The 21,325-nt window shown below is 51.3% G+C and overlaps 1 protein-coding gene and 1 long non-coding RNA gene across 11 annotated transcripts in view; one reads left to right on the forward strand and one right to left on the reverse strand.

The window, feature by feature from the left end:
- The window catches only part of HIVEP1 (HIVEP zinc finger 1), a 144,236-nt gene extending 133,844 nt beyond the window's left edge, over nt 1-10,392 (reverse strand). For 2 of the 7 annotated variants that reach the window (XM_070074406.1, XM_051855112.2), the window contains exons 1-2: nt 7,286-7,730; nt 4,132-4,271 (exon numbers count right to left, since the gene is read on the reverse strand). In XM_070074406.1, the coding sequence (XP_069930507.1) occupies nt 4,132-4,171 (40 nt within the window). In that variant the 5' untranslated portion in view covers nt 4,172-4,271; nt 7,286-7,730. Of the gene's footprint in view, nt 1-4,131; nt 4,272-5,630; nt 6,549-6,756; nt 6,890-6,944; nt 7,192-7,285; nt 7,731-7,752; nt 7,842-10,259 lie in introns of those variants that run through there. The other 5 variants (XM_070074401.1, XM_070074405.1, XM_070074403.1 and 2 more) reach the window with 5 other exon arrangements.
- A 364-nt stretch (nt 10,393-10,756) lies between these two features.
- Nucleotides 10,757-21,325, forward strand: part of LOC103349680 (uncharacterized) — a 41,080-nt gene continuing 30,511 nt past the window's right edge. For 3 of the 4 annotated variants that reach the window (XR_011388795.1, XR_011388797.1, XR_011388798.1), the window contains exon 1: nt 17,397-17,753. This is a non-coding gene — a long non-coding RNA (uncharacterized lncRNA). Of the gene's footprint in view, nt 10,891-16,005; nt 16,125-17,396; nt 17,754-21,325 lie in introns of those variants that run through there. The other variant, XR_011388796.1, reaches the window with a different exon arrangement.

The following is a 21,325-nucleotide window of genomic DNA, read 5'->3' on the forward strand; positions in this document are numbered from 1 at the left end:
CTGGCTTCGGATCGGTGCAGCTGCAGCCATTGAGGCCAACTGGGGAGTGAACCAACAGAAGGAAGACCTCTCTCTCTGTCTCTCCCTCTCACTGTCTGTAACTCTGCTTCTCAAATAAATAAATAAAATAAAAAAAAAAAAAAAAAAAAAAAAAAAAAGAAAAGTTGAATTCCTCATCCTAAATGTAGACTCACAGTTTATGGACCACTCATGATCAGGTTCCTCCTGACTCTCCTACTCCAAGCCCCTGCCCTTGTCTCTCCCTGGACAGAACTTCTGATGCCCCCCGCCCCGGCCCTGTGGGCTGAGCAGAGCAGCCGGGAGTACCCAGGCCCTTGCAACCCTAGCCCTGGCCCCGGCCCCGGCCCCAGCCCTGGGGTGAAACACGCTCCGTCCTGCTACTCAGCGCCTGGGATCCTTTCCCGGCCTTATAAGCCCAGCTCAGATGCCACTTCTCCTCCTCCCAGCCACCACAGAGTGGACAAGAAATGATCCCCCATCCCCCATCCCCCATCCCCCGTCCCCGTGGGCTCTCAGCACCTCTGCCCTGAGGCTCACCAGTTTACCCGCGCCCTCCCGACCCCTACTCCTCCAAGGTCTGTGCTTTGTTATTGTTGTATCCCTGCCACCTAGAACAGCGGAGCATAAACACATCCAGCAAACGTCTGCCGACTTGGACATCTGATACAGAAAGCAGACGCTCTGGTCTGAAAATGGGTATTTCTCAGGACAGCCATTTTATCTACAAGATTAAAGAGCGTATATCTATCTATCTATCTATCTCTTACAAACTTTTAGAAATTTTATTTGAAAGGCAAACAAAACAGAGATCTCTTGCCTGCTAAATGACCACAGCAATCAGGGCTGGGCAACCCAAACTCAGAAGCGGGGAACCCAATCCAGGCTTCCCACAAGGGTGGCGGGGATCCAACCACCTGAACCACTGCCTGCTGCCTCCCAGAGCGCAGAAGGCTGAATGGAGAGCAGACTTGGGACGTGACGGCAAGTGCTCCTGTATGCGATGCACCCCACGACATGCATATATTTCAAATATGCGAAGTGTTTGCTCGCCACGACTTAATGAGTAATACTTTCAGGTCAAACCTGTGTTCGTTACTTCAACAAATATTTGGGCTCACATTAGCTGGCTCAAGCGGCTGTCCGGCTGCTTGCTGAGTTTTGTGCAAACCGGAACAGGACCCCTGCCCTGGATGGATGAGCTGCAAAATCAGGGTCCAGGGCTCCGCTGGTACTTTGAGATGTGGAGGCTTTGTTTTTTATTTTTTATTTATTTATTTTTTTTGACAGGCAGAGTGGACAATGAGAGAGAGAGACAGAAAGGTCTTCCTTTTCTGTTGGTTCACCCCCCCCAGTGGCCGCTGCGCTGATCCGCACCACGCTGATCCGAAACCAGGAGCCAGGTGCTTCTCCTGGTCTCCCATGTGGGTGCAGGTACCCAAACACTTGGACCATCCTCCATTGCCCTCCCGGGCCACAGCACAGAGCCGGACTGGAAGAGGAGCAGTCGGGACCAGAACCGGGCACCTATAGGGGATGCCAGCACCACAGGTGGAGGATTAACCAAGTGAGCCACGGCACCAGCCCCTGGAAAAAACTTCTAAAATGAAAAGTCTTGTGCCACGAAACAATGTGTCAGGCAACAAAAGGCCACACAACATGATGGAGGTCGCTAAAGATTAGAACAGGCTGGACAAATGCTATGCTTGTGACACCATAGGCACCCAACCACTGCAACACAGTGTGATTAAATGTGTCCAGTTGTGTCAGGCTGGTGCACACAGCCCTACCACCCTGCCAGTGATACTACGCTACGCATGTGCAACCACTTAGAGTACGTAATACTGGATGATTATGAGTAACTACCTTACTGATTTGTACGCTCACTATACTACACACTTTAATCATTATCTTATAATGCATTCCTTCTATTTAACAACAACAAAAAAAATCACTGCAAAATGGCCTGAGACAGGTCCTCCAGGGGCATTCTAGAAGAAGGCAGTGTCAACACAGGAGATGGCAGCTCCATGAGGCCACCTGCCCCGGAGCCCTTGCAGTGGAACAAGACGCAGAGGTGGAAGAATATTGACTGACGATCTGCATCTCGTGTATGTCTAGGCTAATGTGCGTGTTTGTGTCTTAGTTTTATAGCAAAAACATTTAAACATTTCTAAAAATGCTTAAAGTGGGGCTGGCATTGTGACACAGCGGGCTAAGGCATCACCTGCAATGCCAGCATCCCAAACAGGCACTGGTTCGAGTCCAGGCTGCTCTACTTCTGAGTTGGCTCCCTGCTAATGTGCCCAGGGAAGGAGTGGAAGATGGTTCAAGTGCTTGCACTACTGCCACCTAGGTGGGAGATCCGGATGAAATTCTGGGCTCCTGGCTTTGGCCTGGCTCAGCCCTGGCAGTTGCAATCATTTGGGGAGTGAATCAGTGGATGGAAAAATGCTTGCTCTCACTCCTCCTCTCTCTGCAACTCTGCCTTTCAAGTAAGGAAATATACAAGTGCTTATATAGAAAAATGTTTAAAGAATAATGCTATAAAGAAAATATTTTTGTCCAGCTATACAATGCATTTCATTTTAAGCTCAGTATTATTACAAGAGTTAAAAACTTAACCGTGGGGCCAGCACCAGGGTACAGTAGGCTAAGCCTCCCTCCACATTCCATACAGGCGCTGGTTTCTGTCCGGGCTGCTCCTCTTCCGATTCAGCTCTCTGCTAAGGCCTGAGAAAGCCTCGGGAGTTGGCCCAAATGCTTGGGTCCTTGCACCCATGTGGGAGAGCTGGAAGAAGCTCCTGGCCTTGGATCAGCCTAGCTCTGGCTGTTGCGGCCATTTGGGGAGCAAACCAACAGATGGAAGACCTCTCTCTCTGTCTCTCCCTCTCTCGCTCTGTAACTGCACCTCTCAAATAAATAAATAAATCTTAAAAAAAAAAAAAAACTTAAGAGTAAGCTAAGGAAACCTTATTATTGAAGAAAAACTTTAATAAATGTGGTGTGGACTCAGTGTGCAGTGTTTATAAAGTCTACAGCAGGGACCAGGTGTGGTCTAGGCCGTCACGTCCACTCACTCAGCCAGAGCAACTTCCAGTCCTGCAAGCTCCATGCACGGTAAGCGCCCCACACAGGTGTCCCATGACCTACCTTTTACACCGTATTGTTTCTGCACTCTTAGTCCATGCAGACACTGAACACCACTGTATCACAACTGTCTCAGGTATTCGGTACAGTGACACGCCACCAGGTGCAGGGAGGGCTCTGTGCCACCCATTCACGTCTGTGCAAGTGCACTCCGCAATGTTTGCACAGAATGCAGCCCTGTCATTAGGTAACATGTGACTGCAGTTCATAAATGACTTTATCAGTTTGAAATAATTTGCTTCAATAATTCTTTGCTTAGCACTGCTACATGTTTATCTACTCAAGTTACATGTAAAAGATAATTGCTAGTCCCAGTTGATAAAATGCGTGAGAACAATTCAAATCTTTTTAAACAAACAAGCTTGTATGTTTACTTTTCTAATATGAAGACACCTCTTCACAGCTCAGAGGGAAACACTCCCGTTTCGGTCTTTGTCTGAAATGTACATTATTCACATGTTTCTGACCCACTGCTTTCTCAGTTTGCTTCGGAATTCTGCACACAATGACCTGAGTAAATGTCACCTACAATTCTCTCCACTTCTTGTCTTGTTGATTTAACTTATAAAGCAGTCCAGACACAAATCTCAAAAGAAGTAAGTATGTGTGGGTGGAAGTGAAAAAAAAAAAACCACCAAGTTCCTGGTATCCAACTGGCACAGACTTGCAACAATCACTTCCGATTCCTTGATCCAAACATCTTTCCTGGCAAGAAACACTCAAGTCTCTCTCTGCCTTTACTACTCGCATCGAGAAGTTGGGAAGGCGCTATAATTCTGTCAAATGTAATTCATTCATTCAACAGACCCTCCCTGAGTATCTCCTAAGTGACAGGACGTGTGCAGGGTAAGTGAACATGAAGGAGAGAGAGGGAGGGCTGGCCAGGAAGCAGGGTCAATGTCCAGCAAGCTGCCATTCCTGTCCCAAAAAGCCTCTCCATCAAACACCCACTCCCAGACTTACCTCGTAGATTTCTAGGGTGAATCTGTTTTGTTCGAGGCATCTTTTTTGATTCAGGGGCTCCTTGTTGTATTTACAAACTGTACCAAGAACGGGTTACAAAAGATGGCTCCATAAACTTTGTACATCAATTAATCCATGCGCTGAAAAGAAAAAAAAAAAAACAGGAAGCATATTTTACCAACTTCAAAGGAAAAAGATACATTAACAGTTACAACTTAACACAGCCTTATGGAAACTCAAGCAAAAGTATCCAAGTTCAGATCCTTCAGAAGTTTACTAACTTTCAATTAAACAGCACAGAGCTCAGCTCCCAAAAGGCGGCCCTTCTCGCTGAGAATACAGAAAACAAAAATCACCACCTTCCTGAGATGCGAGTGAAAGAATTCACTTTGTATTTTCAAATCGCACTACCAGGTAGGACGAAAGTAAGACTCTGCTGTCTCAGGTACACCTGCCCATTCACAAGCGCAGGGGCCGGAGCTGGCTCTCCTGCTTTCTGAGTTCAGTTAATAGAGTGGCCGCTGTTCCGGCTGCTCTGCGGCTTCCCCGGCTCTCCCCTGTGGGCTCATGGGAGGACCCCACATTCAGCCTTCCTGTGCCTCACTAAGTGGCAGAGACCAGCCAGGCTGGTGGCCTGGAGACTTCTGTCATGGAAGCAAAATCCTCAGAGCTCCCCTCCCCCTCCGCCACGCGTGGCACCGGCACTGCCCATCCTCAGCAACATGGAGCTGGGCCCCCTTAACCCCAGATGGCCATGCAGCAGAAGAAAGGACAGACGTCACTGTTTTGTCACTGCAGCACACCCTCATCTGTCCTGGCTTACACGTTAAAGAAAAAAAAGAAAAAAAAAAGAAAGAAAAAAAAAGAAAAATCACCCACTCCCAAGTCAGCTTTCAAATGTCTCAATTTTAGTTTTTAACTTCCTGCAATAAAGCCGATAAGCATAAGCAAAGCCCATTAAGTTGACTTTAAACACGAAACAATGTTTAATCGCTAAGCAAACACGGGAATGGAAGAGAAATGCTTCTTCAGGACTTTTGTGAAGAAGCAGAAGCAACTGTAGAAGCCAACAGAGGCGACGCTGAGCTCTTATTCTGAGTCTGAGTACTTCCCCCGGGGGTTACCTATGTTCATTCTGACAAGAGCTGAGAAAGCAGCTACCCTGTGCCTGTTTTATAAGTTAAAAAAGAAAACAACACGGGAGAGTCCACATCTAAGCTCCGGCCCCCTGCCCCAGGGACTCCCAGAACTGCTTCCTCCTCACTGGAGATGATGATGAAAGAGCCCGCCTCCTCCCGGGGATTTTTCCAAGAGGCTGCCCCAACAATGCCCGCCACAAGCCAGGACAACATATTTTGGTGTCAAATCAGCCGGGGTTCAAAGCCAGGCTTTGTGGCCTTGTTCAAGATACCTAACCTCTCTGAAGATCCGATTTCTCAACCGTTCAACCAGGAAACGCTAGCCACCTCTCAGAAGGCTGTTGGGAGGAGCAAACTAACCCGGCGTGGGTGTTTTCGCCTGCCACACAGGAGTGCGGACGGATCGATTCTCCTTAGGAGAGCCTCCAGGGCCAGGAACGCATCTCCTATCCTACAGCGAGTTCCATTACAGCAACCAAACAGGAGGAATTCAGGCCACCGTCAACCTCTGTGTTTGATTCCTGATAGGGCTCCCTGTCAGCACGGCAAGCAAATATTTGCATTTCTAACTGCACGCGTTTTTTTTTTTTTTAAACTGCATATGAAAAATGACGGTCCAATAACTACGCCGCTCATCCAGCACCGTGGAGAAGTGGTGGCTCCTGCAGAAAAACACCCGCTACCGCATTCAGAGAGACCCTGATGCTACGGCGAATGCAGGCACCAGAGGCCCGCGCGAGCTGAGCGCACCCCCGACCACGGCGAGCCCAAGTTTCCAAAGCGTGAACTCCGACTGCAGCCCGGGCACGTGACCGCCCGGGATCCGGGGCACACGCGTAAAATATGCAAATCCCCGATCCGTCACGGCCCGCCGCTGCCCACCCCACGGCTCAACCCTGGCGCGGGCAAGTGGGCACTTCCAGAGCCCGCAGCCCCGAGGCGGCCGGCCCTCTCCCCGGCACACAGGCACACGCACACGCTGCAAGGAGCAAAACCATGGCACGATCAAGACGCGTACAGACAGTCGCGGGGAGGAAAAACATGAATGAATGTGGAGGGCGGAGCCTGGGAAAACCCCTCGCGACGCTGCGCGGAACAAAGCGCAGCGCCTGCTAGGAGGAGGGGGGAATGGAGGTGCCGGCTCGGGAAGCAGCCCCGAGCCGGCTGCGGGGCGCGGGCGGAGACCGCGGCCCCGCGCCGCCCTCGCCCCGCGCCGCGACCCGCCGCCCCCGGCCCCAACAGCTGCAGGCGCGCGCTCCCAACCCGGAAAGAAACTACCCCAGGTGGCCGGGACTGCACAGGCACTGCTAGCCAAAAAAAAAAAAAAAAAAAAAGGAACGAAAGGGAAAGCGAGCCACCAAATCGAGAGGTTTGGGCAGCCGAGGCCTGGTCTCTCCCGCACACCGCCCCCCCGCGCGCACACACCCTTGCACAACGCGGCTGCGGCTGGGGTAGGGGGCCGGGGGAGGCTGGGTCCCCCAGTTACCTGCTCGGCTCGCAGGACCGCAGCCCGGGCCGCAGAAGTGGCAAGTGCCCGCCGCACGCACGCACGCATCCCCTCTGCAAGGTCGGCGGCTGCACACACACACACACACACACAAGCACGCGCGCGCGCGAGCCCCCCGCCCGCCCGCCCCGGCTGCAGCGCCCCTGGCCGCGGAGCCCGCACCCAACCTGCTGCCTGGACGCCCGGCGGAGCCGCGGCCGCTGCAGCCGGCCCCGGGGCTGCGCCGCTGATGGCGGCAGCCGCGGCTCGGGACCTCCGCGACCCCCGCGCGGCGCGGCGAGGGCGCCCGCGAGCCCGGCTTCACTTGACAACCCCAAACACAAACATGACCTCCGCGGGCTGCGGCGGGCTCCCCCCAGCCCCGCCGCGGCCCCTCCCCGCGCGCGGCCGCCGCCCGCCCGGCACAGGCCACGCCGAAGGCCGGCGACCGGCGTTCGCACCGCCCGGCGCCGAAATCCCGAGCCGGGGCGCGGGCCGGGGTCGGGGGGCGCGTGGGCGCGGGCTTTACCTCTCCCCGGGGGCACAGGAGGGCGCCTTTAGCGTCTCTGGGGGGCGGCGGGAGGCGCGCGGGCCCGGCGGCGCGGGGGAGGCAGGGCGAAGGTCGGAGGCTTTCCCGCGGGTGGGCGGGGCGGCAGGGGATCCCCGGGGGCGGAGGCGGGGAGGGGGCTTCGCGGGGCGGGGAGGGGCGGGGAACACCCCGCTGGGCGGGCGCGGCCGCTCGCTCGCTCGCTCGCTCGGCCCCCGGGGCCCCGGGCGTGCAGCCGGGGGTCCCGGGTCTCCCCGGCGGCGGGGCCGGCCCCCGGCCGCCCACCCGCCGCAGGGACCGGAGGGGGGCCCGCGGGGGAGGGGCGGGAGCCGGGGTCGCGCCGCCGCCGGGGGGACGGGCGCGGGCGGGGGCCGGGGCGCGCGGTCGGTCGGGGGGCGGTTGGTCCGGGAAGGGGGGCGGGGCCGGGCGGGGCCGTAGTTTCTCTTTACCGTCTCTCTACTTTCGGAAGCAGGATGTGGGCCGGCCCGGTGACGTCATGGGGTCTCCCAGCCCCGCCCCTCGCCCGGGCCGACTGGGGGAGGGGGAGGCCCGGGAGATGGGGAGGCGGGGGGGGGGGGACCCCAAGGGGGTTTCCTCAGCAACGCGTGGAGGGTTGGGGAAAATCATTGTGAAACTCGAAACTCATTAACTTTGAAAAACAACTTTAAGAGGAAAAAAAACACACAGAGCGGGAGGGGGCGGGGAGCCGGTGTAGAGGGTGGAAAGGCGGCGTGCGCTTAACCCTGAACCGAAACCGCGCCGGGGTGGCGGATGTTCTATTAAAAGAGAGAGGAAAGCCAAGGTTATTCCACAGGCCGCTCCCGGGCCCGCGGGTGCTTCCCGGGGCCGGCGCTGCGAGCGCGATTAACCCCTCCCGGCCCGTGCGGGCTGGGGGCGCGGACCTTGGGGGCCGGAAAGCCGCGCGCGCAGCTCCAGGGAGGGCAGCGAGGAGCCCTTCCGAGGAACCAGCGCTGGGGACCCCGGCTGCTGGAGCGCCGTGGGGGACCTCTGCGAGAGGCGGCTAGCGAAGCCGGTTTTCGGGGTTCAGACCCAAAGAATGCTAGGAGTCTGGGGCTCAGAGACCCCATGCTACACCCAAAGAAGCAGGCAAAAGTGGCTTAGCCAGCCGCCCTGAACTTAGCAGCAATGGTGGTAAAGCAGAAAACTGGATGCTTAAAAAAAAAAAAGTAATAACCAAACTGTTTTCCCCTTTTAAGGAATTAAAAAACGCTGACGGCCATACAGCCACTAAAACAGCCGGGCCATCTGCGCGCCCCTGGGCTTCCACAAAGGTGTCTAGGTTCCTTCCTGCAGAGGCTGACCAGGGAAATCCTAAGGAAAGCTCGGAGCGCCGGAGTGGGGGTGATTAAAAATGGAATACTCAGTAATGGGCGATCTTGTAGCCACAAAGAATGTTACGGAAAAGGAGAAATGTGCTTGCTAAAAAAAGTAGACTTGCTGGTAGGAGCGAGGATCGTCCACATGAGTCCGTTTTCAATGACCTCTAGATGCTCTGAGCCTACAGTGAAATATGCAGTTTTAATTTTCCATGCGATAGCAGACGAGGGCAACTTCCCACCTGGGCGGTTTGAATCCAAAAACAACCATGCTCTCAAATGAGAAAGTGCAGCCTGGCAGTCGGGGTGGAGAATCCGGATAGAGAGGCGAGCTGGTAATCTGGGAGGTTAAAAACGCAAACCGATCCAGCCTTGCCCAGCACCACACAGATATCCAGCGTCAGCACCGTGTTTATTAGAGACTGAGCACTGCCCTGAACTTCTTAGCAACCCACACGTACAACTTCGAATTATCAGAGGTTAATTTCGCCTTCTCAATTCGTTCTCCTGGGCAGCAAGCCGACGTTCAAGTTGGCTTTGCAATGCACACACACCACTGAACAGCCTCCTAGGACGTCTTCTAATTTTCTAAATGCAATTTATTTTCTTAATTCTACAACTCTCCATCCGTAAGTATCAGGAAAGAAAAACTGCCCAGCTAGGTTATAAAGTAGCTTGCATGGACTTCCTGGCAAAGCAGTGGAGCCTCCCAAAACAAGCGGAATGTGGAGAAGACGTCATTGGAACCGCAGTGGACAAGTGAATGGGCGACTGCCGTCCGAACTGTCAAAACCCGGGGAACAAATGCAGGTGGCCAGGGACCGCTCGGGGCTCCCAAAGCTCCACCCCTACCCGCCCCCGCTGGGGTGAGGGGACTGCGGAGGGCAGTCGGTGGGCAGCACGTCCGCGCCCGCCCCGCGGCCTGGGTTCCCACGCGGCGGCCGGCCCGGGCTCCTCTCGGGCTCCCCCCTGGCGCGGCCCCGCGGCCCCGGCCCTCCGCCCAGCGCGCGGCCCCGAGCGCCCGCCCGCCGCCGCCGCCGCCGCCGCCACGCGGAGATCCCGGAGGTTCCTCCCCGCCGGCCGCCGCCGGGTCACGCCGCCCGGCCCTCCCCTCGGCCCTGCGCCCTGCAGCCGGGGCGCGCGCTGGGCTTCCCCGTCCGGCGGCCGAGTCCCCTCCCCTCCTCTCCCTCCTCCCCTTCTCCTCCTCTCCCTCCTCCTTTCTCCTCCTCTCCCTCCTCCCCTCTCCTCCCCTCCTCCTTCTCTCCCTGCTCCTCTCTTCTCCTCTCCCTCCTCCTCCTCTCCCTGCTTCCTCCTCCTCTCCCTCCTCCTCTCTTCTCCTCTCCCTCCTCCTCTCCCTGCTTCCTCCTCCTCCCCTCCTCCCCTCCTCCCCTCCTCCTCCCCCTCCTCTCCTCCTCCCCTCCTCCTCCTCCCCTCCTGCTCCTCCCCCTCCTCCCCTCTTCCTCCTTCCCCCCTGCTCCTCCCCTCCCTCCTCCCCCCCCCTCCCCTGGGCGACCTGGCGACAGAAACCATCCCCACACGCGCTGCCCGCTCTGCCCCCCGCCACGCCCGGGCTCCTGCCAAGCTCGGCGCCAGACAAAAGAACAGGGACCAGAACTTACCCACAACGGCCACAGCCAAAGTCTTTCCTCCGAGGCTTCAACTTTTAATTTTTTAAAAACAACAAAAGCAGACACCCGAAGCCTCCCCTCGGCTGGAAGTGGGCGTGAGAGGAAGCGCTCGGGGGAGGCGCCTCGCCCGCCAGCTCGCCGGCCCCGGCCCCCGCTCGCTCGCCGGCCCGGGCCCGGGGCTTTGATCTTATCGCGCGCACCGCCTACGCGGGTTTCTACCTGGGGCTCGGCTCCGGGAGCCGAGCGCGCAGCCCGCCCGCGCCCCGCGCGCGGAGAGCAGGTGGCCCGAGGCGCGAGCCCCTGCCGCCGCGGGGACCCGGCCGCATCCGCCCGGCTCGCCTTTGTTACCTGCGCTGCAAGTGGACTCTCCGCCCAGCTCCTGGCCCTGAGGAGCGGGCCCCTGTGCCATGTGTTAGGACTGAAAAATGAGCTTAAAGTCATCTTCCCCAACCTCCGCCCCGCCTCACTCACACCACAAACTTAGAATATGGTGGTGGTGCCTGCTTCCGAGGGCTTTGTTCGGCTTTCAGATCTCGGTGTTGAAAGTGAGCGTTAGTCCCGTCTCAGAGCAGCCTAGAAGAAGGGACGAGTGAGCTGCACACCGACACGCTGAGACCCCCAGGTGGGTTAGAATGAGTCGCACACCCTCCCTCTAACAGTGTGGAGACCTTGGGACTGTGGGTTTGATCCTGTTTGGACCTTAATAGAAACTGGTTGTATTTTTGCGCTGGGTTAGCAGTCTGAGGACCAACACTGACAAATTGCTAACAAAGGCTGCTTAAAAAAATAAATATTAAAAAAAGCAGGTTAGTAGCCAAGAGGGATGGCCCTGTCTTCAGTTCAGCTGTACCCGTCTATCCAGTTGATGCCAACACCAGCCTGGGTTCAGGCCTTGCCCTCTGGGAGTTTACAAATTAATAGAGACAGGATTAACACATGGAAAAATACCTAGAGGGGGGGAAAAGATACAAGAAGCAGCTTATAAACAGAGCCAATTAAAGTTATACAGGGTTATTTACATGGTTGCTGAAAGGGTTCTTGGGTGGAGGGCAGGATTATCAGAGGAAGTTCCCTCCTGAGGCTGAGTTCCCAGTAGGATTTGGGAGGAGAGAAAGTTCGGGTTTTGGCAATGATCTGAGGACAGCATTCCTGGGGCAGAGCTGGAAGGTCAGAGCAAGGGAACTGCGGGTGATGGGTTTACTGCCTAGAGCAGAAAGTCCAAGTGAAACAAGTGACGCTCAAACCACGGTGCTTCTGAGAGTGAAAAGGAAGCTACGGAAAAGCTATGCAGAAACCGGAGATGTCCTTGTACACCTGGGCTGGCCCAGGCTGACAGGGACGGTGGGCTGTCCGGCCAGGAGCCACGAAGGCACAACAGGCAGCCACAGACAACCAGAGAAGAGCCCCCAGTCCCCCATCATTTGGAAGGCATGAAGGCATCCTGGTGCAAACAGTTGGTAGGCATTTGGAGACATCTGGACTGAGAATGGTCTTTTTAAGGAAAGTCATTGTCGCTCATGAATTCAGATAGCTGTGGGAGCTGGCTCCAAAGCCGTAGTAGAGTTGTGTTAGCAGTAACGGTGACAGTGGCAACGGGCGGTGATTAGCGCTTACCCAGAGCTTGCAGTCTGCTTTGCCTGTGAACTCATTTCATCCTCGTCATAAACCCACAGGACAGATGAAGAAGCAGAGGTTGAAATTGGTTCACGTTTCTAAAAGCTTCAACTGTGTGCCAGAAGCCACAGAGCTAGTACAGGGTGCATTGATGACTGGAATCCAGATGGACTTCCCCGGGTGAAAAATCAGCCACAGTCACTTTCCAACATCCCACGACTGTGGGACAAAAGGAGGGAAAAGGAGTTTGTTTAGAAGTTCACAGTTTTGAGAACTGCGTCGTGAAAGTGGGATGTTGGGGCAGTGAGACTGACTTCATGGAACCACGTGTACTGGGAAGTAGGAAGATGTATCCATGTGCATGCCGGTGCTGTTACTGTTAGCCTTAGCTGTTCAAGGAGCCTGGGTGTTCCCGCTTCCTGGGAAAGCACCTAGTTCCAAGCCAAGTGAGTACGATTTGGTGAGGAGGAAGAGACTGGACCTGGCTGATGGAAGTGACACATACAGTTCCTCAAAGAATTCCTTGTAAGCCAGGTTCTCATGCAGCCCCCTGGGCAGCCAGCAGCATGCAGGAAAAACTGCAGCCTTTCCCGTGGCCCAGTGGTGTGGGACAGTGCAGCAGTGTGCAACAGCCCACTCGTCAGCGCCCATGGCAGAGCAGACACCACCGACGGGGGCTCAAACTGCAGACACCTGTTTCCCCTCACTTCTGGGAAAGTCCTAGATGAAGTTTTCAGCAGGTTGAGTTTCTGGCGAGAGCTCCCTTCCTGGTCTGCAGATCGACTGCTTTCTCACTGGGTCTTTGCTTGGCATTTCCTGGGTGTGGGGTGTGTTTGCGGACAGAGAAAGATAGAGGGGGTAGCTCCTTGGTATCTCTTCTTGTAAGGACACTAATTCTATGGAATCAGGCCTCTGCCGTGTCGACCTCATTTAACCTTAATTACCTCTTTGGATGCCAACTCCAGGTATGGTCACACAAGGAGTTAGGGCTTCTGCATGTGAGCCTGTGTCAGAGAAGGGAGGGCCGGTGGAGCAGTTCAATCCAGGGCAAACAGTATTTTCCATGGAATTATAGGTGGTGTTAATGCCACCCTAGGAGAGGGGCTTGGTCAGGTGTTTGGAGTTCCAAAAGGAATTCATTCTAGTCTCTGATTCCCCGAAGAATTACGCCTACAGGCATCTTAAAATATTGTTGCATGTTCTATTCTTTAACATTCCTACTTAATGGTTCTCAAACCTCCTGTGCAAAGCCATCTTGGTGTATACATTTGTTGTGCCGTAAATACAGCCATTTTATTGATTACTGAAGGATTTAAGGGTCTCCATTTCCCCATTATACTCACAATTGGAATATACCAAAACACTTCAAAAAGTTTCTGGGAAAGTGGAGTTTAAAAATAAGCTTCTTCCGGGGGCCGGCGCCATGGCTCACTTGGTTAATCCTCTGCCTGCGGCGCTGGCATCCCATATGGGTGCCAGGTTCTAGTCCTGGTTGCTCCTCTTCCAGTCCAGCTCTCTGCTGTGGCCCAGGTGGGGGGTGAACCAACAGAAGGAAGACCCCCCCCCCCAAATGGCCACTACGGCCTGCACTGCGCTGATCTGAAGCCAGGAGCCAGGTGCTTCTTCCTGGAAACCAATAAAAAATTGCAGGGTGTTAGATGTTATAAAGGAAATTACCAGGGTGATGAGAAAGACTGTATGGGGTGGGGAGAAGAAATCCACACATTAGACAGGATAATAGTTAATTTACATCCAGGAGTTTCCAAAAGAAAGGCCCCTTTCTCTCTGTCTCTCTCACTGTCTATAACTCTACCTGTCAAAAAAAAAAAAAAAAATAAGGTTCTTTTGATGCAAATTTTTGGAAATCTGAACGTAGCTTTTTCATGATTCTCATTGTCCATGACCCTTTTCTGGTCTCCCATGCGGGTGCAGGGCCCAAGCCCTTGGGCCATCCTCCACTGCCTGCCTCCTGGGCCACAGCAGAGAGCTGGCCTGGTTTTATTTGTTTCCATGTTTCTTATTGCTCAGTAGAGTATGAGAGCCATGAGAAGAGGGGCCTTGTTTTGTTCCCCTCTATGTCCCAACCCCTCTAGAACAGCGTTGAAATAAACGTTTGTTGAATGAATGTTGGACTCTGAGTCCTACTCTTCAGTTTAGTTCCTACGCTTTTCATCTCCACTGTTTCCTTGATTTCACCTCGTTTCATTAAACCCCTTATTTGACATTTTTGGCCTAGAAGTGACCTATCATCAGACAGCATCATGAAAAATGACCTGCTCGCGTTGTGGACCGGAGCAGTCGCGTGTATTCTACAATGCCGCCGGCTGGCTGCTGGCAGAGCTGCGCTGGAGAATACCAGCCCATCCTCCTCTCCCCTTCTTGCTGCCCCCAAATCTTTTTCCTTTTTATGTCCTCCCGTGATGCTCAGCATCAGCTGCCCTGCCCTTTGCTCCTAGTGTGAAGAAAGCTTCTCCTCTGCTGCAGCTTCGTGGAGGCTTCCTGGCTTAAGCATTTTACGTGGAGGGCAGGAAGGAAGGAACAAAGGCAGGGAGGGCGGGAGCAAATGTAAGTGGGAAAAAATAAGGCAATATAAGTGTTAAAAAGTGATCTATAAGCACCCCGGGTTCTAGTCCTGGTCGGGGCGCCGGATTCTGTCCCGGTTGCCCCTCTTCCAGGCCAGCTCTCTGCTGTGGCCAGGGAGTGCAGTGGAGGATGGCCCGGGTGCTTGGGCCCTGCACCCCATGGGAGACCAGGAGGAAGCACCGGGCTCCTGGCTTTGGATCGGCACAGTGTGCCGGCCGCAACGTGCTGGCCGTAGTGGCCATTTGAGGAGTGAACCAATGCAAAAGGAAGACCTTTCTCTCTGTCTCTCTCTCTCATTGTCTAACTCTGCCTGTCCAAAAAAAAAAAAAAAAAAAGTGATCTATAAGAAAAGCAATGCGCCAAGTGCTCCTGGCTAATGCAGTGCACATTCTTTACCTTATTTTTTTTTCACCCCGTGTTGCTAAAATTGTTGAATGAAAGAGGGTAAAAAGCAGGCAAGGAGTCAGTGCTGTGGCTCAGCGGGTTAACGCCCTGGCCTGCAGTGCCGGCATCCCACATGGGTTGAAGTCTCAGCTGCTCAACTTCCCATCCAGCTCTCTGCTATGGCTTGAGAAAGCAGTACAAGATGGCCCAAGTCCTTGGGCACCTGCACCCATGTGGGAGACCTGGAAGAAGCTCCTGGCTTCTGACTTTGGATCGGCTCAGCTCAGGCGGTTGCAGCCATTTGGGGAGTGAACCAGCAGATGGAAGACCTCTCTCTCCCTGTCTCTACCTCTCTCTGTAACTCTGTCTTTCAAATAAATAAAGATAAGTCTTTAATTAAAAAAAAAAAAAGCAGGCATGTGCTCAGTAAGCGATGGCACCAGCAAACAACTAGTTAGTGGTATCCCCACTGGCCTGGAGAAAGCTCATCCATGGCAGATTGTCAGCATTTACCACGAGGTACCACAGTGATCAAAGCAAGCACTCAGGGGCCGGCAGGCCTGGGTGGCAGCCTAGCTCTGCCAGCTGCATAATCTTGGACAAATGCTTTGGACTTTCCTGTGCCTCAGTGTTCTCATCTCTGAAATGAATGCAACTGGGATCTTGACGGGATTGCCGTGATACGCTGAGCCGATGCGGCAGAAGTGCTGATTAAAACAGTGTGTGTTCACGGTTGCGACTGCATGGCTGCGTGCTGACCAACCCTTATTCCATGCCCAGCAGTCTGCTAAGAGTGTCACACATTTGTTGCCATTTAAGCCTTGAAAGAAGTCTCCAGGGACTTATCCAGGGGACGCCTGACAAATCCATGTAACACATGTACCCTGGATGGGAAGCTAATGGAAAAGATGGGCGACATCCAAATAAAGTCTGGAGTCCAGTTAATAATAACAGGCCAGTGTCAGTTTCTCATTTTTGACAGATGTCTCGCGGTACCGTAAGATGTTAACAATGAGGGAAAGAGGTTGTATGGAGCTCTCTGTACAATCGTTGAAATTTTTCTGTACATGTAAAATCATTCCAAAAGGAAGCTTGTTTTAAGAAACAATAGCCTGCTAACACAGGTACTGATATAATCCATGTCTTACTGTTGAAGGAACTCAGGATCTGAGAAATTAAGTGTCAGGACCGAGATATAACCAGAAATGGCCTCACCGGGACCTGACAGTCTGTAGAGGAGCCCATGGCCTAACCCCCAGGCCATCCTGCCTCCCGGTGAGTCTGAGATTCTCTTTATATTCCCATCTGTAGCAGGATAGGATCTGGGAAGGCAGGTGGGGCCTGAACACAGTTATGAAGCACATAGTGTTTTTCTTTAAGTTCCCCTTCTTTTCTTTAAGATTTAATTCTCTCCTTGATGGTACCTCTAGTAGAACTAGGATTTCAAGTTTAAAAAATTATATGTCTAAATGCACATGAAAAATAGACTTGGGTCTGACACTGTGGCTCAGTGGGTTAATCCTCTGCCTGCGATGCTGGCATCCCTTAGGGGCACCAGGTCCACTATCGGCTGCTCCACTTCTGATCCAGCTCCCTGCTAATGTGCCTGGGAAGGCAGCTGAAAATGGATCAAGGACTTGGGCCCCTGCACCTATGTGGGATACCAGGATGGAGTTCCAGGCTCCTGGTTTTGGCCTGGCCAGCCCCAGCTATTTTAGCCATTTGGGGAGTGAACCAGCAGATGGAAGACACACACACTCTCTCTCTCTCCATCATCTTTCTCTCTCTCCCTCTCTCTGTAACTCTGCTTTTCAAATAAATAAATACATTTTTAAAAAATATATACATCCACAATATATGTAACTATGTATGTATACAAATATATGTGTGTTATATATTTTAATATATATCTGTATATATGAGGATACTTCAAAAAGCTTGTAGAAAACGGAAATAAGAGATAGATTCATTTTTTTTGTGCAAAAATATTTTGGAAATCAACTCCTAAGTGGATCTTCAAAAAATTCCTGGGAAAATGTGTATCATGAAAAAACTGCCTGGGTTCCAAAAGGTGTGCACAAGAAGCACATGCTTATATTCCGTGTTTCCACAAATGCTTGAAATATCAAAGTATACATAAAGGAGATCTTCTCCTGGGCATATTTTTAGCTTAATGGGGTCAGTATCCATATTGATGGAGGTTTAGTATCAGCAGGTGATTCGTCAGGTGTGTGGAGCAGGCAACAGGTGTCAGTGGAACATGAAAGTATTTTGAGTTTTCCTTCGACAACATTGCTTTCCTCCTTGTCAATCAACTGTCAGCTCCACCACTCAGCTCCATCAGCTTTTGCAACCTCCTCACTCCCAGTATCTACTTCCTACATTCGGGTTTCTGCTTCCCCAAACCTTGCCATGCCCCGGACTCAGCAGCCACTCCCTCTCTGAGTATGTTGTGGGGCTCCAAGGAGCTTTCCCCAGATGACTGCTCATGGAATCAGATTTTGCAACTGAGAGGTTTTGTAAGCTCTGGGCTTTGGGTAAACAACTCTTCAGTCCTCCATCCATCCCTTCCCTACATCCTGTGCTGTGCGAAGCTGTTTCATCCAATTTTCTTTTTGTAAAAGCCCGTGGTTAAATTTGCAAATTTTGAACTTAACAGGCATTTTGTTTTTTCAGGGTAGGTGCCATTGTGCCCGAATGTCCAGGGGGATCTGTAGAAAGGGACCCAAGCCAGCACAGTCCAAGTCCAAGCTGGAGGAAGCTGCAGAAAGAGCAGTCCACAGGACGGCCGTCACAGATGCAAGAAGATGAAAAGGAATATTCATTCACAAGGAAAAGGAGCAACAAGAGAATAAAAAGATCAGAGCACGCCCCTCACCCATGATGGGACAATAATTGCTGAGGGTAAGCTTGAACACATTTGACTGCATTTTAAATTTTAGCTATTTGCATTTCTGCAAAAGAAGGTGGAGCTTGATGTGTGACAGATGATTGAAAGTGGGGCAAAGGTTACAATAAGGCATTTAAAGAAGATTCTCTGTGTGTGTGTGCAGGGTACATCAGCTAGCCAGATGGTTGCCTAACCTAAAGACCGTGCGGAGCGCACTTCTAAGATTTTTTTTCCTGTGAATGGATTACACACATGAGCTTTGGTAATTATAAAAAATATTGATGCAAGCAGGAAATCTTGGCACAGTTGAGCTCTGTAGCTCAGAGCAGGAGTAACAGGACACACACATTTGTCTTTTGTTTGCTACTCATACAACTGTCATTCCCAACTGTTGTGGAACCTTCTGGTCGCAAAATTCCATCCCTCACATAGTAACAAGGAAGTCAAAACAGTCCCTCCCTCCTGGGTTCTGATCACACAACAGTTCTGTAACCATGTTCTCCAGAAAGTTCCACAGTCCACCCTTCTTGTTTCTGGAACAAAACAAAGTGATTTCCAGAAAGGTAGAGCAGACATTTTCCTGCTATTTCTATTCTTCTAGAAGCGTAGTTTTCTATTACCTAAAGTTTGAGTCAGAGGAGGAGGATGGAGAACTTGCAAATTTTCCTCAGATCTATTCTTTAACTGTCTCAGTAATCATTTCAGAAATAAACTCAAAACAACTGGTGATCTTGTATCCATTTTGACATACTGTAAACAGATTTACACCTCTCTTTCATTCAAATCTCTAGTGAAATTTCTTATTATAAAAACTTCTGTTTTCTTATTAAGAATAAGATGACTTACTCCAAGCCAATTATTGTACAAAAAAAGTCTCCAAACATGTTATTTTATGACAATGGTCCATGATTCATATTCTTAAAAGGTCAAGCCACTGGTCTGCAGTAAATCACAACACAGCATTTTCTTGTGTCTGTTCTTATAAATTCAAAGAACCACAAAATAAGATTGGGCAGTATGTAAATGAGAAAATCTAGGGTGGAACAGAATTATTAGCAGCTGTTGAAGAGTATGGATTTCTTTTTTTTAAGGTTTATTTATTTGAAAAAATTATAGAGAGAGAGAAGTGAGAATCTTCCACCCTCTGGTTCACTCCTTAAATGGCTGCAACAGCCAGGGCTGGATCAGTCCAAAGCCTGGAGCCAGAAGCTTCTTCCATGTCTCCCACTTGGGTGCAGGGCCCCGAGCACTTGGTCCATCTTCCACTGCTTTCCCAGGTGCATTAGCAAGGAGCTGGATTGGAAGTGGAGCAGCTGGGACTCGAACCAGTGTCCTTAAGGAATGCTGGTGCTGCAGATGGCGGCTTCGCCTCTCGCACCACAGCACCAGTTCCATGCATTTCTTGTTGCTACTATTTCCTTGCAGCTTCTGGATTTTTATCTGGTAATCTAAATACTTGGCCATACTGAGAAATTATCGAGCTGTATTGAACAGTTGTGTCACAGTTAAATCAAAGAAATCATTATGTTAGGTTAAATTAAAGGTTCTGGGAAAAAAAGAAAGAAATGCTAATGCTTCTTATGATGGACAAGTTCCAACGTAGATATATTGCTAATTAGCAGCATAAGCTTAATGTGCTAAAGCACTAAGGGACATTTTACAGTGTCCTTATTTGTAATATGGGTGAAAATGACCATCTACTTCCTAGGGAAGCCTGATAGAGAGCCATGAGTGCTTAAGAAGTATATACGTCTATAAATACGTAAGCAAGCAGCTCCCTTCTCTACCCTCCTCCCATGAATGGTATCTCCTTTATGTCGTGCTTCTATGTCTCTTCACACCGTTAACCAGCCTGCCCTCCCTTGCATGGAATTGGATGCTTTTAAGTAAGCAGTCATTTCCATACTTGAAACTCCTTGCCATTCTACTGGTCTGCTTGCTTGCTTGCTTGCTTGCTTTCTTTCTTTCTTTCTTTCTTTCTTTCTTTCTTTCTTTCTTTCAAGTGGACAGCCTATTCTTAAACATAGGACAATTTTTAAAAGTTCTGTAGGCATGGTGATTGGCACTTATGCCCTCTTAAATTCACTTTTGCTGACTTTCATTAACATTTACATTTGCATTGAGTTATTTGGATGGAGACTACTACGCCATCTCTCTCCTACTAGTTTCTGTTGATCCTTCTTGAACTGAGTCTCTAATTAAAATCAGAACCATCCCTTTCCAAGCACGCGTAGCCCACAGTTCTGACATCATTCTCGACAGCATCCTTTCTAATTCTCTCAGGTTTTCTCTTAGCCAACACCATCCTGCCGTTTACTCAGATCCAACTGCCTTTTTCTCACATTTGGAATATTTGAGATTTCATTATTATTTTCCTAGGATGTGGAGGACTAGTGCGAGACATTTTTAAAAAATTTTTCCTCACTCCTCTTCAAAAGATTTGCCAAAGATGGAAAGCGAGTCTATGAGTAGGTCCCATTTCCCATTTCACAAAAACTGCCCCACAGATGGCCCCAGGGGCAGCTGAGCTCTGCCAGTGTTAACGTCGAAGGGGTCTGGGGAGAGTACAGTTGTCCACCATGACATGAACTTGACAAAAGTCCAAGCATCCTGGCACCTTTTAATCAGTCAGGCCGGCCTAATTATCTCCTAAAAACAATGCTCCCATCATATAACTCCCTTCTGGAAAAGACGCAGTAGCTCCGCCCTGACTCGGAGGTGAAGTTCGTGTTCCCCAGCTGACGCTCAAGTCTCAGTGAGAGCAGAGTCTGCAGTCCCAGCGTTGCCTCCGGCTGCTTCCCCCAGTGAGGACTCCACTCCTGCCACAGGGCTGCACCCACTGTGCACACAGTCAGTCTGTGCTTCTGTTCTCCCTGCTCCACTCTAATCATGGCCTGCTTTTACCCTCCGTGCCCCTCCACATCCTGCACCTAATGTAATATTGTACCTAATATAAAATTGGAATACTCTGTTAGCTCATTCCTCATGTCCTTCTCTTTAAATGCTGCCCTTTTTTTTACACTTTTTCTATCTTCTGGTGTAGATTGGTTAGGACAGACAACTCTGTCTTAGTATACTATTTAGCCCCCCACCCCGAGTTTCCATCATTAATTAATAACCAACTCTGGATGTTACCCATGAACCCTCACTCCAGGGAAACGAGCTTCATGGTCTGTTAATTGTTGTACATAGTTTACTTTTGTTTCATTCTGGTTTGGGTAAGAAGTGTTAGTGAGTCTTCTGCCACTCGCATTAACACCTCCTTGTGTTTTGGTTCCTACCTGTGAAGTGACTGTGCTGGGATGGCTCACTGAAGTCCATGCTGTGCTAAAATACCTGTGACTTTGTTGGTCCTGCTTCAGAGACTGGTTGAGTTTTCCACTCTGGTCCTTGGTGATAATAGAAAACGTAAACCCCTTCACTTTCTTTCTTTCTTTCTTTTTATTTATTTATTTATTTTTTTTTTGACAGGCAGAGTGGACAGTGAGAGAGAGAGAGACAGAGAGAGAAAGGTCTTCCTTTGCCGTTGGTTCACCCTCCAATGGCCGCCGCGGCCAGCGCGATGTGGCCGGCGCACCGCGCTGAT

The sequence above is a fragment of the Oryctolagus cuniculus genome, chromosome 5 (genome assembly GCF_964237555.1).
Source record: "Oryctolagus cuniculus chromosome 5, mOryCun1.1, whole genome shotgun sequence".
NCBI classification, from domain to species: Eukaryota; Metazoa; Chordata; class Mammalia; order Lagomorpha; family Leporidae; genus Oryctolagus; species Oryctolagus cuniculus.